General features: G+C 47.8%; 1 protein-coding gene across 8 annotated transcripts in view; it reads left to right on the forward strand.

The window, feature by feature from the left end:
* PNLDC1 (PARN like ribonuclease domain containing exonuclease 1) overlaps positions 1 to 16012 on the forward strand; it is a 374781-nt gene that overhangs the window by 251424 nt on the left and 107345 nt on the right. For all 8 annotated transcript variants that reach the window (XR_014980732.1, XM_085650474.1, XM_085650477.1 and 5 more), the window contains 2 exons: positions 11752 to 11805; positions 11951 to 11993. Coding sequence is in view for 7 of the 8 variants with exons in the window: in XM_085650474.1 (XP_085506600.1) it covers positions 11752 to 11805; positions 11951 to 11993 (97 nt within the window). In the remaining variant the exon portion in view is untranslated. The remainder of the gene's footprint in view (positions 1 to 11751; positions 11806 to 11950; positions 11994 to 16012) is intronic.

The following is a 16012-nucleotide window of genomic DNA, read 5'->3' on the forward strand; positions in this document are numbered from 1 at the left end:
GTCCGTAATTCTTTCCCTTCGTGTTGGGGCTACCCTATCAATGGCGTTCTTTAGCCTTGCCGACAGGGTAGCACTCCTATATCAAGATTTCCCTGTGTAGGAGCAGAGCTAGCTGATTTATGTAGTATGGTGACCAGGTCATCCGCACTAATTTTGTTCCAGCTCCACAACACTTTACATTCCAAAGGTGGCCTGGCTGCTTGCTTTGAGAGTGGGAACTGGCCCCTGAGTACATGGTGTTCAGGGACAGGGGCAGGGGCTAATGGTTATGGGACTGGTGAAGGGAAGGGATTACCAGACCAGGTCAAGTGTGTGGCCTTTCTCGTGAGTGGGCCCATTCACTGGTTGGCGAAGTTCTAGCTGTTTGGCCTGACTGACTTTGGGGGTCTGGTCCCAGTGCAGGATGAAATCTCCCATCATCACCATACATTGGTACCGTGAGCGGATATTGTTAACTAGTTCTTTGAAAAGCTCGATGAACCTGGGTGGCGGACGGTAAACTACCAGAAAAGCTAGACATGTTGACTAGGAGTGAAACTTGGCCCCTGGCACATCCGCCCCCTCAATGCTTTCTGCACAGACCGTCTCAGCCTTTAATTGACGATTGTACATGATTGCCACCCCACCCCCTCTGGAACTACCAGGACGATTGTGATAAAGTGCTGCATAGTTCGGGGGCGTGGCGGCTACTAGGTCCGGGGATGATGATTCTTCAAGCCAAGTTTCTGTGATCCCTAAAATATCCAGGGTGTCGTCTTGAAGGAGCGAGAACACCTCAAGATTATGCTTCTCCAGCGAGCCAGTGTTGAGAGTAGCGAGCCTGAGTCCCGGTGGGCTATCAGGCCGTACCGGCCTATGATGGGACGTTGTGTGATTTAATCTGCCAGTATCTATTTGGGGTCTCAGATGCCCTTCAGACCTCAGTGCGACGGCGACATTATTATTAAGTTGACTCATGCCTTGGTTAGGAGCGTAAGTTCCTTTATGGAGTACAAGAGACTGGGGCCAGGGTTCCTGGCCCCTGGTCCCGATCGGGCGCGGACTGGCGCAGACTGGCTTGCCTTAGGCGCACATGCGGCGCGCCCACTGCGTGCTTACGCTGCGCACTTGCTCCAGCGTCGCTATTAAGCGAGTGACTCCTCCCACCCACGACTCAGCCCTGCAGTGCAGCGGCTGGCTCTCCTGAAACACTAGACCGTAATGGAATCGGAAGTGCTCCAAAGTGGAAGTGAGGGGGCGCTAGGAGTGCGGCGATCAGCATACAAGTGCAAAGGTATAATTTCCAAGTGGTTTAAAAGCATTAAAATACCAACAGTTTTAAAAAATAGCAGCCTTTTTGGCAGGTGCAGCAGCGTTATGAGCAGACCACCACAGGCACCGGTGGGACTCTGACAATGAGCCTAGGCTTCACTGACCAGTCCTTGCATCAAAGAGTCCTCTCCTTTTAGTGTGTGAACCACCACAGACATATCAAATACACATCTCCTGTCTGGGTGTTGCAGTCCTCACCTCTTCAGCCACTGCAGGCTCTGGGCTTCGAAAATGGAACCCACAGGCCTCCATGTATTGCATACCATCTACATGCAACTCAGCACACATACGCAAGTATTAAGCTCTGTCCCAGTACTCACAAACAAGTATCACATGCTGCCTGGTGCTGCACACCATCCTTGCAGGCCTAGGATGATTTGAGTACACAGCCACGGAACGTTACACGCTAAAAAATCCCAGCTTGGACCCTAAGGATCCAAATAATTTTCGCCCTGTTTCTAGGCTCCCACTCCCAGCAAAACTGATTGAAAAAATCATGAACAGACAGCTAAGTACACAAGCTCTGGATCCCTCTCAATATGGCTCTAGAGAGGGACACAGTACTGAGTCCACACTCATTAAAGCCACAGAGGAGATCAGGGATGCCGTTGATCGGGGTGGCAGGGCAGCTCTGATTTTATTAGATCTGTCCGCCGCCTTCGATACGGTCCATCATGACATCTTGATGGACCATCTAAAGGCATGTGAGATCCATGGGAAAGCTTGGGATCTTTTAAGATCTTTTCTTGCTGATAGAGGAGAAATTGTTGCTCTGGGAGATTACCAGTTCAAACCTTTTGCACTGCCCTGTGGGGTTCCACAGGGGTCCTCTCTCAGTCCGACGCTTTTTAATATGTACGTTTTCTTCTCTGGCCCCCATTATTAGCACATTTGGATTTGGCCTCACCTCTTATGCGAATGATACCCAAATTGTGGTATCTCTGGTACCAGGCAAAGAGGTGGGAATTGAAGAACGTTTCCAAGACTGTATGTTGTCAGTTGGAAGTTGGATGACAGAGAACTGCCTAAAACTTAATACGGGTAAAACCGAGGTCCTATTGTTTGGCAATAATACCAACTTTTGGACACCAAACTGGTGGCCGGACTCGATGGGTACTTTTCCTGTCCCTTTAAAAACCTGGGCGTAATAGTGGATGAGAGTCTCACCTTTGGTCACCAAGTAAATTCAGTGGCATCGAAAACAATGTATGTAATGAGAATGCTCAGGAAAATACTGCCGTTTTTGCCTCCGGGTAGCCGGCAAACAGTGGTCACGGCTCTTATAATGGCAAGGCTGGACTACTGTAACAGTCTTTACCTAAATCTTCAACAAAGATTCCTGAACTAACTCTAACTGCTGCTGAATGCAGCGGCTAGACTGCTTACTGGCACGTCGAGATTTTCCTCTTTTTCTAAGGAAATCAAAAAATTGCACTGGTTTCCCGTAAGTAGTCGAGTGCGTTTCAAGGCTCTGTGCATGGTTTTTATAGCACTCCAAGGTACAGGGCCAGACTATTTAAAACGGCAGTTCCATTGGTATACCCCGGAAAGAACATTGCGATCAATGGGGTCCAAGCTGGTTCTAGTGCCACGCACAAAAATAGCCCAGTAGGGTGGCAGAAGCTTTGTTTATTGCGCAGCAAAAGCCCGGAACGATTTGCCGTTCCACCTGAGAACTTAGCTCTTTTCCCTTCTCCCGATCGCGGCCAATAGGAGATCCAGCTAGCCGCCAGGACACCTCCGGGTAATCGCTGAGGTTCAAAAATGTAATTAACATAACATTACATAACTAGTAGGTCCCACTGCAGTGACACAAGTAAAAAGGTCTGTTCATATTACTGATTCTACTGAACTCAAAATAGGTATGCGGTCACCACCCTGATTGAGTCACTTAAATCCAGGGTAGCATTGGGTGCGTCCTTCCCGCTTCAACCAGACCGCATTACCGTAAGGCAAGGCAGGCCAAGGCGCACACACATGATCTGTGTTCCGCCATAACTTAAAATGAATACCAGAGATCTAGATATCCATGCAGCTGGGGCATTCAGGGTAGGGGTGCGCTTCCGTCGCCACGCGGGGGACTATTCTATCCCAATCAAGCTTTGTTACCTTTTTTTGTTTGTTCCTACTTCTTCTGCTGGTATGATGGAATGCAGTGTAACTTAGTTTACAAACCCCCATGCCACCAAACCCATGTACAGGCTTTTATCATGGCGTGTGGTAGTTTTTCAGGTCTAGCTACAGCGCGCATGCTTGGTCTGCAAGACCTGTTGTCATCATTAAAACCACTTTATTCCCACCTCCTGCTTACCATTGGCTCATTCCACCATCGTTCATCTGGCAGCCGATACCTCACTTCCTTTCAGCCTTTCTTTCAGCTGAGGAGCACCGGTAAAGTGCGGTGTAAATAAGCATGCCTACTTTATCTCCTATTTTCTTTTTTTATTGATTCTTCTGTCGACGCTGCTTGTTTCCTTTTACTTTGTCTTACCTTTTAACCTAGATTCGACAAATTGAGGGTTTGTTCTTTGATTCCTGCCGCAGTGACATTTTCAGAGCTGAAGCCACACAGAAGGCTGCTTAGAAAAGAAGCATTTGCAATGCAATGGGCCTCTCATTCGTCAAAATGTGAGCTGTTGACGTTGCAGATACTATTATTTTTTTTGTTTTCGAAGTATGCCAGCAGTAGCATAATAAATTGCTTTCACGAAGGAAAGGGCGCAGTACCACAGTCTGTTACTTGGTGTCCCTAGAATTTCTTTTATAAACAAACACAGAATGCACTCCTCACTCTAAAGAGTTTACAAGGCATCAAGCTGGTGTTTGAATAAACACCTAAAAACATATATACGTAGTAATTTCTATGGCACTGCTTGACAAAAAATAACTCCTGGTTATTTATTATCCATTGACAGCACACTGTGTGTGTGTGTGTGTGTGTGTGTGTATATGTCATAAAAGTTTTCACTTTTCTTATGATATATTTATGTCGGGGGTGCGAGGCACAATTGTGAAAGGAAGTACCAGTGCTTATACACCGAACGGTGAAGATTTCTAAACAAGTCTTCTACATTATTTGGAGACTTGTCTAATTTATTTTGGTGGAAGGTCTGAACAACAATCTATGGCTTGCTTGGTATAGTAGAGGTTGTTGATGTTGCCTGGAAAGATGCTTGGGCATTTTATTGAGATTTTTTTTTTAGACAACCTACGGCTGTTGGAAACCTGTTTAATCGGTCTGGATATTGCTGGCAGGACTTATTGAGGTTGTTGCACTATGTGAGATGTGAAAATTGACAGAGGATGTGTTTTACCTGTCTGCATATCTGTGCTACTTCAGTGGATAATGAAATTGAAAGTGCCTTCTTTGCTGGGGCCCATGGCAGGTTGTTGTCCTCTAAACATCAACCACCAGCCAGTTGAAGATGTGCATGTTTTTTTTGTAAGTGGAGCCCTTTCAAGGAGTTAGAGATTGCATTAGGAGTTCAAAAGACCATTGTGAGCAATTCAAAGGCGATGGCACACACTCCTATTATCCTTACACTTTAAGGCATCTAATAGCTAGGCCACTGTAACAACCATTAATTTGAGACCATCCCTTCCAGGTAGCATCTGTGGAACAGGTGGAGAGGTGGTAGTAGCAAAGATTTTCATGCCTGATCCCAAACTCTTTTCTCCTGGTCACCTGCAGAATGCTCAGACCTGGCTGCTCTCTGCTTCTATAGCTGGCTCTCATGATGCATCTCTCTGATTGAGAGTGAAATCTGGATTGGGAACTGGCTAATCAGCAAATCGGTGTGATGTTTGGCTATAATCTCTTGGGGGAATAAATCTCCAAATTATTGGTCAAAAACCTGAGTTTTTAGAAGATTCTTTGCAGCAATGTTTTCAACATGAATCTCTTTAACAAACTATCACAGCCTAATTTACGTCAGTTGATCACCACATGTTTACATTAATGTTGACTCTGCTCTTCATGGGAACAGCCCAGCTCGAACTGCCAGGCCAGGTCCTCCCTGAACTGGAAACCAGCATCTTGGGACCAGTTTTGTGGTATCACCCTTCATCAACCAAGCTAGCTTGATTCCAGTAGCACAGCGAGCAAGGGGCCCACATCTGGGCATACCCTTGGCCACTTAAAGTAAACATAGCAAACACAACAAGATGATGTAACTGAGTAAATGTGTGCTGAAACCTTTTAGCCACTCACCCCCAGTCAAGAGATCTTGGTTTAATCCACTGTTATTTTGCTCACTGTGCCACCCCTGTTTTAACACTCCATCCATCATAATATTTTGTGATGTTGCGAGTCTTCGACTCCTAGTCCCATCATCGGACCAGATTCAAGCCGCTGTGACTCCTGACAAGCTGATGTCGGTCACTGATCCGCACCTCAAGTGTCTTTGGTGCCTGGAGCACGACCACGATCTGAAGTCGTGCTCTGACTGCCGGGCCATGAACCTGAAGTCTTTGCGGGAGCGGTCCCGAAAGCTTTTGGACGCCCGGCAGTCCGCTCCGCATCATTCGAGGTCCCGGTCAAGAGGAAGGTCACGGGACGGGTCGCAGAGTCACCACCACTCGTCCTCTAAGTCTTCGCACTCCTCCGTTAAGTCAAAGCACAAGAAGCTCTTTGCCTTCTCCCTGTCGACATGAAGCTGGACCAGGAGCGTCATCGCTCTCTGGCTCCAGAGCCCACTGGGACGGCTCCGCTCTTCCCTCCCTTTTCCAGAGCCAGAGTGTCCCCTGCCCAGCTTTGTGCATTTTACGAAGCGCTCCATAGCATTAGAATTTTGGGCCCCACCGACTCGGCTGGGGGCCCTGGGCCTTCGATGCCGGCGGCTCCAGCCTTGGCGCAGGATGACCCCCATGGATCCAGGCCTGGATCCGGATTGACGCCGGTCGACCTCAGGGTACCTTCCCCGGCGTCAATTCCATTGACGACGCCCCCGGTTGTGCCCCCAACCGGCGTCGACCCCAGCCTCACCCCCAACTTGGACCTGGTGCCAGACTGACATCGTTCGAGGTCGGTACCGGCACCGGAGGGTACTTTTATACCGCTGTTCATTCCTGGCATTCCCTATCGCCCTGAGTGGCAGCCAGATGAGGACTGGGAGGGGTCTATTGACCCTTTAGCTGACCAGCTTGAAGAGCCAGACTGGCAAGAGGAGTTGGGTGAATCCAGTGGTCTGGATACCTCCCCAGACCTTGGCATGCTCTCCCCCTACCATGACTGTGGAGGAGGGGAGCTTCCTATAATGTGGTGTTGTGTAGGGCGGCTGAGGCCTTGGACCTCGAGCTTCCTACGGTGGCAGTCAGGACTAACCTCCTGACAGAGGTGCTTCAGCCAGTAGCGGCTTCTTCGGAGCCCCTGCTGACTTTTAATGAAGTCCTCACGACCTCCTTCTGGGCACTTGGACCAAGCCCAGCACAGGGGCTTCTGTGGACAGGATGTTTGCCCAACGCCACTGCCTGGACCTGAGCGACCCACTTTCCCTCTCCCAATACCCCTCCCCGAGAGCTTGGTGGTTCAAGCCTGGTCCTCGAAAGTTGCATTTTCATATAGGGAATCTAAGAAGCTGGACAACCTTGGGGAGATGTTTTTTTACGCCAGCTTAGGGCTGCAGTCGGTGAACACCGCATGCCTCTTGGGCCATTATACTCATACAGTGTGGGATACGGTTGCTCACCTGCTGCCACAGTGCCTGGAGATGGCTGTGCTCACCCGTGCACAGTGGCTGAGGGTCGAGTCGCAGCACAGTTCACCATCGATGTGGGCTGGATACCACCGACTCACTGAGCAGAGCGGTTTCCACGTCGGTAGCCCTGAGGCACCACACCTGCTTGAGGACGTCTGGTTTATCAGGAGATATCCAATCCACCCTTCTGGACATGCCCTTTGATGGCCGTTGCCTGTTTGGAGACGAGGCAGACTCAGTGCTCGACCGCTTCAAGGATTCTAGGGCTACGACCAGATCCTTGGGCCTCGCAGCAACCTCTCCCCCCACGCAGTCAGCTTTTCACCCTTTTCATGGCTACGAAAGAGATGCCCCACCACGTTCCTCCCAAGCGAGCCACAGCCACGCAAGCTACCCAGTCTATGCGTGGCTGGGGACGTGGGACCCAGTGACGTGGGTCTGGGGGCCAGCAGGAAGGCCAGTCCACACATACCCCCCCTGCAGCAGCCTACAAACCTTCCTAGTCCAACCTTTCAGGGCCACCAGAGGCCAGTGGGTGACTGAATTTGCCATCACCTCGCCCACTGGCAAGCCATCATGTCGGGCGGGTGGGTTTTGCAGATAGTACGAAGGGGCTACTCCCTTCCCTTCGGGATTACCCCTCCTTCCATGTCACCCGCAATCCATTGCATGTTGGAGGATCACTTGGCCCTTCCCCGGCAGGAAGTAATGGCTCTCTTGGCCAAGGGAGCTATCGAACGGATCCCGTCCCTGAAGTAGGTTGTGGTTGCTATTCCCACTACTTTCTGGTACCCAAGAAGGACAAAGGCCTATGTCCTATCTTAGACCTGAGGGCCCTAAACTGTTTCCTCCGTCGAGGGAGAAGTTCAAAATGCTCAGGTTGGCTCAGGTCCTCCCTGCCTTCAATCCCGGAAACTGGATGGTAACGTTGGACTTGCAGGACCCTTATTGTCAGACCCGTCCTGCCTGCCCACAGGCGTTACCTACGGTTCACAGTAGGCCACAAGCATTTCCAGTTTGCCTTACCAGCGCCCCTCAGGTGTTCACAAAAGTGATGGTGGTAGTTGCAGATCATCTGCGCAGTTCAGGGGTTCCAGTCTTCCCCTATCTTGACAACTGGCTCCTGAAGGCTAGCTCACCCTAGGCTGTCGTCTCCCACCTGCAGACTTTGACAGACCTCCTGCATTCGCTGGGGTTCACTATAAACATGCCAAAGTCGCACCTGATTCCCTCTCAGAAGCTTCTTTTAATCGTAGCAGTTCTGGATACAGCACAGTGTCGGGCTTATCCACCTGAGCAGCGAGTCTGGTATATTCTGGCTATGATACCGATGTTTCAACCTTTATCCCGGATTTCGGTGAGAATGACCCTGAGGCTACTGGGCCTCATGGCCTCCTGCATCCTGCTGGTGGATCATGCTAGATGGCATAGGCGGGCTCTGCAGGGGGACCTGAAGTTCCAGTGGGTGCAGCATCAGGGAAAGCTTTCCGATGTCGTCCAGATCTCGGAGGGGACTGAACGTCAGTTGCAGTGGTGGCTTACGAACCAGGATTGGATCAACGGCAGATCCTTCTCCCATTTCCCAACCAGAGTTCACATGGGAGAGGCGAAGAACAGGGGCCTCTAGTCTCCGGCGGAGTCCAGGCTCCACGTCAACCTTCTGGAGTTCCGGGCGATCCATCTTGCACTGAAGGCATTCCTTCTTTCTGTCAGAGGAAGAGTAGTTTCAGATGTTCATGGACAAAACCACCGCCGTGTGTACTGCAACAAGAGGCTCTTCGCCTTTGGACATGACTGGAACCTCGGGGCATATCCCTGGTAGTTCAACACCTGGCAGGTTCCCTGAACGCCAGGGCGGATGAACTCAGCCGCCGGTGCATGATGGATCACGAATGACGTCTTCGCTCGGAGGTGGTGCAAGGTCTCTTTCAGCAGTGGGGAGAGCCTTGTTTCGATCTATTCGCCTTCGAAGAGAATGCGCAATGTCAGCAGTTCTGCGTGTTGAAGTTTCCCAGGCAGCACTCGCTCGGCGACTCCTTTCGTCACAAGTAGAATTGCAGCCTCCTGTACTCCTTTCCACCTGTAACATTTTTCTACCCAGAGTGCTGAAGAAGATCAAGCACGACCGGGCCCACGTCATTCTTGTGGCTCCAGACAGGGCACGAAGAGTCTGGTACCCTGACCTCTTGAGCATGACCATCGATCCTCCGATCAGACTGCCTCTTTTGGAAGATCTTCTGTGGCAGCAGAAGGGGACGGTCCTTCACCGAACCTGTCCAGCCTCCACTTCCTTGCGTGGCGATTGAGCAGCAACAGTTGACAGCTTTTAACCTTCCTCTCGAAGTTTGTAATGTCATCTTGGCAGCCAGGTGTCCCTCCACTAAAATGTATATGCCTATATATGGAACACATTTGAGGCATGGAGCACAGCAAAGGCTGGGGATTCCCTTTATGCCCCTCTTTCAGGGGTTCTCCTCTTTATTCACTCTTTGACTCAACAAGGCTCTGCTCTGGGCACACTTAAAGGTTATCATTCGGCCATTTCAGCCTTTCTTCACCTTCCTGATCAGCCTTCTCTTTTCAAGTCCCCTATTTTAAATATATTTCTGAAGGGCATTACTCATCTCTTTCCTCGTTCTTCTTTCATAATGCCCCAGTGGGACTTGAATCTTGTCCTTACTTATCTCATGTGTGCTCTCTTTGAGCCACAACATAATTGTCCTCTACATCTTCCTACTTTAAAGACTGCTTTCCTGCTTGCCATCACCTCTGCTCGCAGGGTGAGTGAGCTTCAGGCTCTGTCCTCCAAACCTCCCTTACTTGCTGTCCATCCGGACAAAGTGGTCCTTAGTATGAGGCCCTTTTTTCTGCCCACATAGGTCAGACTATAACATTGTCCACCTTCTTCCTGCCCCAAACCCTACAAGAAGAAGGAGAGACTCCACCGTCTGGACCCAAAACGTGTGCTGTCCTTCTACCTTGACCGCACTAAAAATTTCCGGGTGGACGGTCAACTCTTCGTGGGTTATGTGGGTGCCAAGAAAGGTCAGGCCGTGCACAAACATACCATCTCTCGATGGGTTGTCCTTTGCATCAAGATCTGCTATTCTTTGGCAAGAAAGGAACCTCCAGTAGGACTGCCCACCCACTCTACCAGGGCGACAGCAGCACCTACTGCATTGGGACGTGGAGTTCCAGTGGTTGACATCTGACATCATCCATGCACATGTTCACAGAACATTACTGCCTGGGCAGCCAAGTCCAGAGAGACTGCTTTTTCTGCTGATCTGTTCTCCAGTACTTCCTGGTGTGAACTTAGTTCACAGACCCGACCACCAGGGTTGGCATTGCTGGGGTATCTATTCTAAGGTAAGGAATTTTTGAATATCAAATTACTTTATTTCAGCAAAAATGCCTTCAAGAGTGTCACATACAACAGACTAGATAAAATCATTTGTACAAGTAAAAATTTAAGATAACCATCAGAACATCACTAGGATTAAAAAGATGTGAGTAAAAAATATATATGTAAACAATATTAAAACAGCCCAAAATTGCTTTAGTAGTAATTGTACAGTAATAAATGCCTCCTAGTTGTTGGGCAACGGTTTGTGATGGTGTATCCCCTATATACTGCATCGAGGGATAGGCTATTAAGATACTAGTAGCTACTCTCCTACATGTTGAGTGACCTCCCTGCCTCTTTGACCTGATACCCCATGTGTGGCCGAGGAACTTAGCAAATACGCAGACAAACACAGCTCTTGTGTCGGATTTTAAAATACGGAGAGCTTCCCGAAAGTTCTGCGTGCCCAGTTGCTGGCAGATGGGCTTAATCCAGTTTCATCTTGGACATGCATAAGCAGGGCAAGAAAACAGCACATGGGCTATGGACTCTACAGGGGACTCGCATCCTGAACAGATACTGAGACACGGTTCTTTAGTGTGCCATTTGGCTTTTGCCTCATTTACTGGGAGCCTGCCAAGCCTGAATTGGTAAGGAATCTATAACTACGGTCTCTTTCAGATGAATAAGTTACTTCCCTTAGGTAACGATGTATCTGTAAGAGACATATGTAGTTATAGATTCTTACCGCCCCACCCATCCTCCCCTTTGTGGGAACTGACTTCTAGGAATTGGGACTCCCTTACAGGGCCCTAGTTATGTTCACAAGTGGTCAGTGTCTTGCATGGCTCTGCACTTTTGGCATGGAAAGTCGTGTCAGAACGGGCGTCCGGGTGCAGGCGCATCGTCTAAGTAGTCAACGCGATGTCATCCCGGCGACCACCACGATGACGACGACGGACGTGGAGTCGGCCAACGCCACCTACTGACACGCAGGGGTACTGCTCCCAAAGAATTTCTCTGGATCCAGTCTGACGCCTGGGGTAATTCTGAGGTAAGGAATTTATAACTAAATATGTCTCTTACAGATACTTCGTTACTGAAGGTAAGTAAATTGTTCAATAACACCCAACACCAAGAGACATTTAATGTAATGGGAAAAGAGGTTAGGCGAACTTTAGGACCACAATAAAAGCTTTTCATGGCTTACAGTTGCGTGCATTGCCTTATTTTTATGTCAACATGTAGGTTCCTACCAGCGCCTCTCTGTGTCTTGTATGAACGCATCACAGTGCCTGTGAACAGAATGCAGAGGAAACCACACAGTATTATTGAGATGGAAAAGCTACCCAGGTATTTCAGTTAATCATTGTTTTTATTCTTGTTTATTACATTTAGTGGAGAAAGTATGCCCCCACGAAGCTGCCTTTGATGCTTTTGTTTGTGGATCAGGTACATATATATATATAAAGTGTGTTCAGTGTTCAATATTTGTATATACTGTTACATAAAACATATAATCCTTTGCCTGTTCTTTTCAGGGTCTGCTTTACTCCCTGTGCTAACACTATGCTCTCTCATCATTTTGTTTCCCCAGTGCTTGTGAAGCTTGGCCACCTTTTACTTGTAACGCATCAAATGTAGGTAAAATTGGCATCCTCTTTTTTTAATTGCCCTTGCGGGCAATCTACCTACACTCACTTTTCAATATGCACTTCTTTACCGTGTCTAGCCTTCACCATACGCTCTCAAAGGTGGTTCAGCCCCGTCCATGCATCTGTGTGTGTATGTATATATATATATTCACTGAAAATAGTTCAGCTAACTAGAACTCGCGCGACCGTAATCCACTGCTGATGACGTCACATATTACATCACTCATGACATGGTCAGTGACATCACTCATGACATCACTGATGACATCTCCAATGACTATAACTATAACGGGGAAATTTCAATGGTTTTGTACGAGTGAAAAGTCCAGCTAACTAGAACGCCCCTGAAACCTATGGTTTTTTCAGTGAATTTCAAAGGTTTTTTAAATGCTAATTTCTAACTATGTGACTTCATCAGCAGTGGATTGCGGTCGCGCGAGTTATAGTTAGCTGACCTAACTATAACGGGGAAATTTCAATGGTTGTTTACGAGTGAAATGTCCAGCTAACTATAACATGTGTGAAACCTATGGTTCTTTCAGTGAATTTGCAAGGTTTTTTAAATGCTAATTCCTAACTATAACGTGTGTGAAACCTATGTTTTTTCAGTGAATTTGCAAGGTTTTTTAAATGCTAATTCCTAACTATAACGTGTGTGAAACCTATGTTTTTTTTAGTGAATTTGCAAGGTTTTTTAAATGCTAATTTCTAACTATAACGTGTATGAAACCTATGTTTTTTTTAGTGAATTTGTAAGGTTTTTTTAAATGCTAATTTATGTATGTATGATTATATTTTTTATATTTTTTTTTATATTTTACAATAAACTACCTATGTATATAGTTATAGATTGACTGTATCCTGTAATATGGAATGGCTCAGCTCTTTTTTTTTTGAATTTGGATAAAGTTGAACAGCATAGTTAATATCTTCTATAAACTTATAAACAGTTTAAATTGTTTTATTTTTTTTAAGGGTTTTTCACCGTGCGCGCACCCCGCGATTTTTTGAAAAAAAATAAAATGTTTTTTTCACCCTTCGGGGTCCTTCAGGGACCCCCTGACAAAGGCTAGGGGGTCAGGAACTCTCTACCCTGCCCCCTTTTCACGTTCTCCACCTTTCTGTTTCACTGCCACACACAAAATGGCGTCCGACACTTCCTGATTTCGACCGATTCGAATGTTGACTGACATCTAACAACCAATCAGAACTACGCTCGCACACGGCACCGTGCGCGCACGGTGCGCACATATAGATATTTATGCAATTTTTTCAGGAACTACTGAACAGATTGACACCATATATGCAAAAGGCACATCCCTGACCTGAGGACTACCTCTTTGCCAAATTTCAAGTAATTCTGTTCAGCCGTTCGGGCTGTACCTTCGACTAAAGGTCCTATGGGAAAATGCATGGGGAAAACGCGTTTTTGGACCCCCCTTTTTTCTGAGCCCCCGCTTGACGAATCACCCCGAGACTTTCAGGGTAGGAGCTGAGCGGAGCGCCCCATTAGTTTTGAAAATTTCATGAAGATAAGTCAACCGGCGCCAAAGTTATTCAAAATAGAATTTTCAGATTTCCTATGGGAACTCGGTCCTAACTATAACTATCTACTGGCAACCGCCAGTGGATAATATATATATATGGTATTTATATAGTGTCCTTGGACTTCTTTCTGCAGGGTCATCTCTAGACTTATTTGCCTTTGCCCTCCTGTTTTCTGAACCTGTTTTTGTTGGCTTTTATTGCTCTGTGCACTTTACCATTGCAAACCAGTGCTAATGTGCTTGTGCTCTCCCCTTAAAACCTGGTAGAATTGTCTCATACCCAACTGGCACATTTAATTTACTTTTAAGTCCCTAGTAAAGTGGCACTACTTGTGCCCGGGGCCTGTTAATTCAATGCTACTAGTGGACCTAAATTGATTCTGTCACCGACTTTAGTAGCCCATAAACATGTCTCAGTCCAGCCTTTGCAGGTTCTGTGTGCAGTTTTAAACACCTAAATGAACCTTTTTGCTAGGCCCAAACCATCCTTTTTTTATACATATGTCACTCAGGGTAGTCTCTGGACAGCTCAGAGGGCAGGGTGCAGGGCATTTAAAAAGTAGGACAAGTTCTTTTAAGTCTTTCATGTCCTGGTAGTGAAAACTCTTACATTTATTTTTCACTAGTTCAAGGCCTACCTCTCCCACAGTATAACATTAGATTTACCTTATTACATTTAATAAGCTGTAAGTTCCAAATGGGAAGAGGTAACCAGTTCATTTTTGCTGTCTTTGGAATACATTCTCACTAATGGTAAAGTCAGATTTTAAATTACATTTTTGAAAATGCCACTTTTAGAAGGTTTTTTTTTTTAGAAAAGGAGTTTGGCCCACAGGTAGGGCTTTCAACTTTTTTAAACAACAACATACCTAGCCGTCACTTAGAATGCTGCTTTTTACTTAGACTCAGGCCATTCTATGATTTAAATGGTCTGTGTTGGAAACCGGGCAACCGGGTTAGCAGTCACCAGGTTTCCAGCACAACGGTAGCTTGGCTCGAGCGGTTGGGGTTCAGGCACCGTGTTAAGCGTACGTCACACCCTCACAATAACCATGCGTTCATCCGTTCCAAAAACGACACTACACCGTAAAAATAATGCAAGTCAAGTTGAAAATATATACGTCTTTATCTTATTTTCTCTTAGTTGCAGGTTTCATTACATAAATACAATACAATACAATAAGATTTTCCCTTACAAGAGCAGGACAAATAAATAATGCTACTTTGGAATTTCAAGAAATAGGTTCAGGACCTCATTAAGCATAGAATAAATAGTTGTGCAATAAATACAGATGGCAAATAAATACAGTCAGACAATAAATATAGTGCAGGATAAATTAGTGGATGACAATAAATAAAGCACCTCCAATAAATAAGGTAAAACAATCAATGACAGTTACAGTTCAAAACATTTTCATGAGGTCACTTGGTCTTACTTTGCCCATACACAACCTAAGGACACTTGGATGGCATGGGGGTGTCCTACCTAGATTGGTCAAGGCTGGGGCCTAAGCTGAGGCAGAACAAGGGTAACCTAAAGATCTGGCCCTCCAAACTACACAGCCCCTCACAGATGTCACTGCACCAGTCTTAGTTCACCCCTGGCACTCCCAGGCTGGTTCTAACACCCCTCTAGCCCCTAGAATGGTCTTTTAGGGCTCCACGGGGCCTTAAACACCCCCTCTACCACTTACTGCCCTTTTCACGATGATCGGCTCCGCTCGGCACCGTGTCGACGCCGTGAGGCGGCTCCGGATCGATGTCGCTGGGCGGTCTCGACTCGATGTCGCTGGGCGGCCTCGGCTCGATGTCGCTGGGCGGTCTCGACTCGATGTCGCTGGGCGGTCTCGACTCGATGTCGCTGGGCGGCCTCGTCTCGATGTCGCCTTCCGGCGTCGCAGGGACTCGGACTCCCCACTTCCTGGTGTCTCCGGAGTGCGATCTCCACTCCCGACCTCCGGCGCGCTTCACCTCAGTTTCCGGCGACTCCGGTGGGCGGACTTCACTCCCCCGTCGACGCCTCACCTCGACCTCAGGTGACTCCCGACTCGACCTCCGGCGCCTCTCCACGACCTCCGTCGGCGCCCTCACTCGACCTCGGGTGACTCTACTCGACCTCCGGTGCCTCTCCACGACCTCCGTCGGCGCCCTCACTCGACCTCTGGCGGCTCCGGATACGACGTCTGCCTTCTGTCAGCGCCGCTTCTCTACCTCAGGCCCCAGGTCTCCAGGCTTCTCGACGTCGGGACTCCAGGAGGACACTGCTGAACAGGTCAGGAACTTGCTGTTCTTCTTCTTTAAGGCCTGTTCCAAATATTCAGTTCTTTAAGATGGTTCTTCTGGTCTTGATCCCACACAGGGCTTTAGGCTGGGCTTGCTCAGTAGGGACTAGCATCAAGGGTGGGTTTCTGGACCCCACTCCAAGCACTGGTTTCCACCCCTGCTGCCTTACTCCAA

Source organism: Triturus cristatus, chromosome 4_1 (assembly GCF_964204655.1).
Source record: "Triturus cristatus chromosome 4_1, aTriCri1.1, whole genome shotgun sequence".
Classification (NCBI taxonomy): domain Eukaryota; kingdom Metazoa; phylum Chordata; class Amphibia; order Caudata; family Salamandridae; genus Triturus; species Triturus cristatus.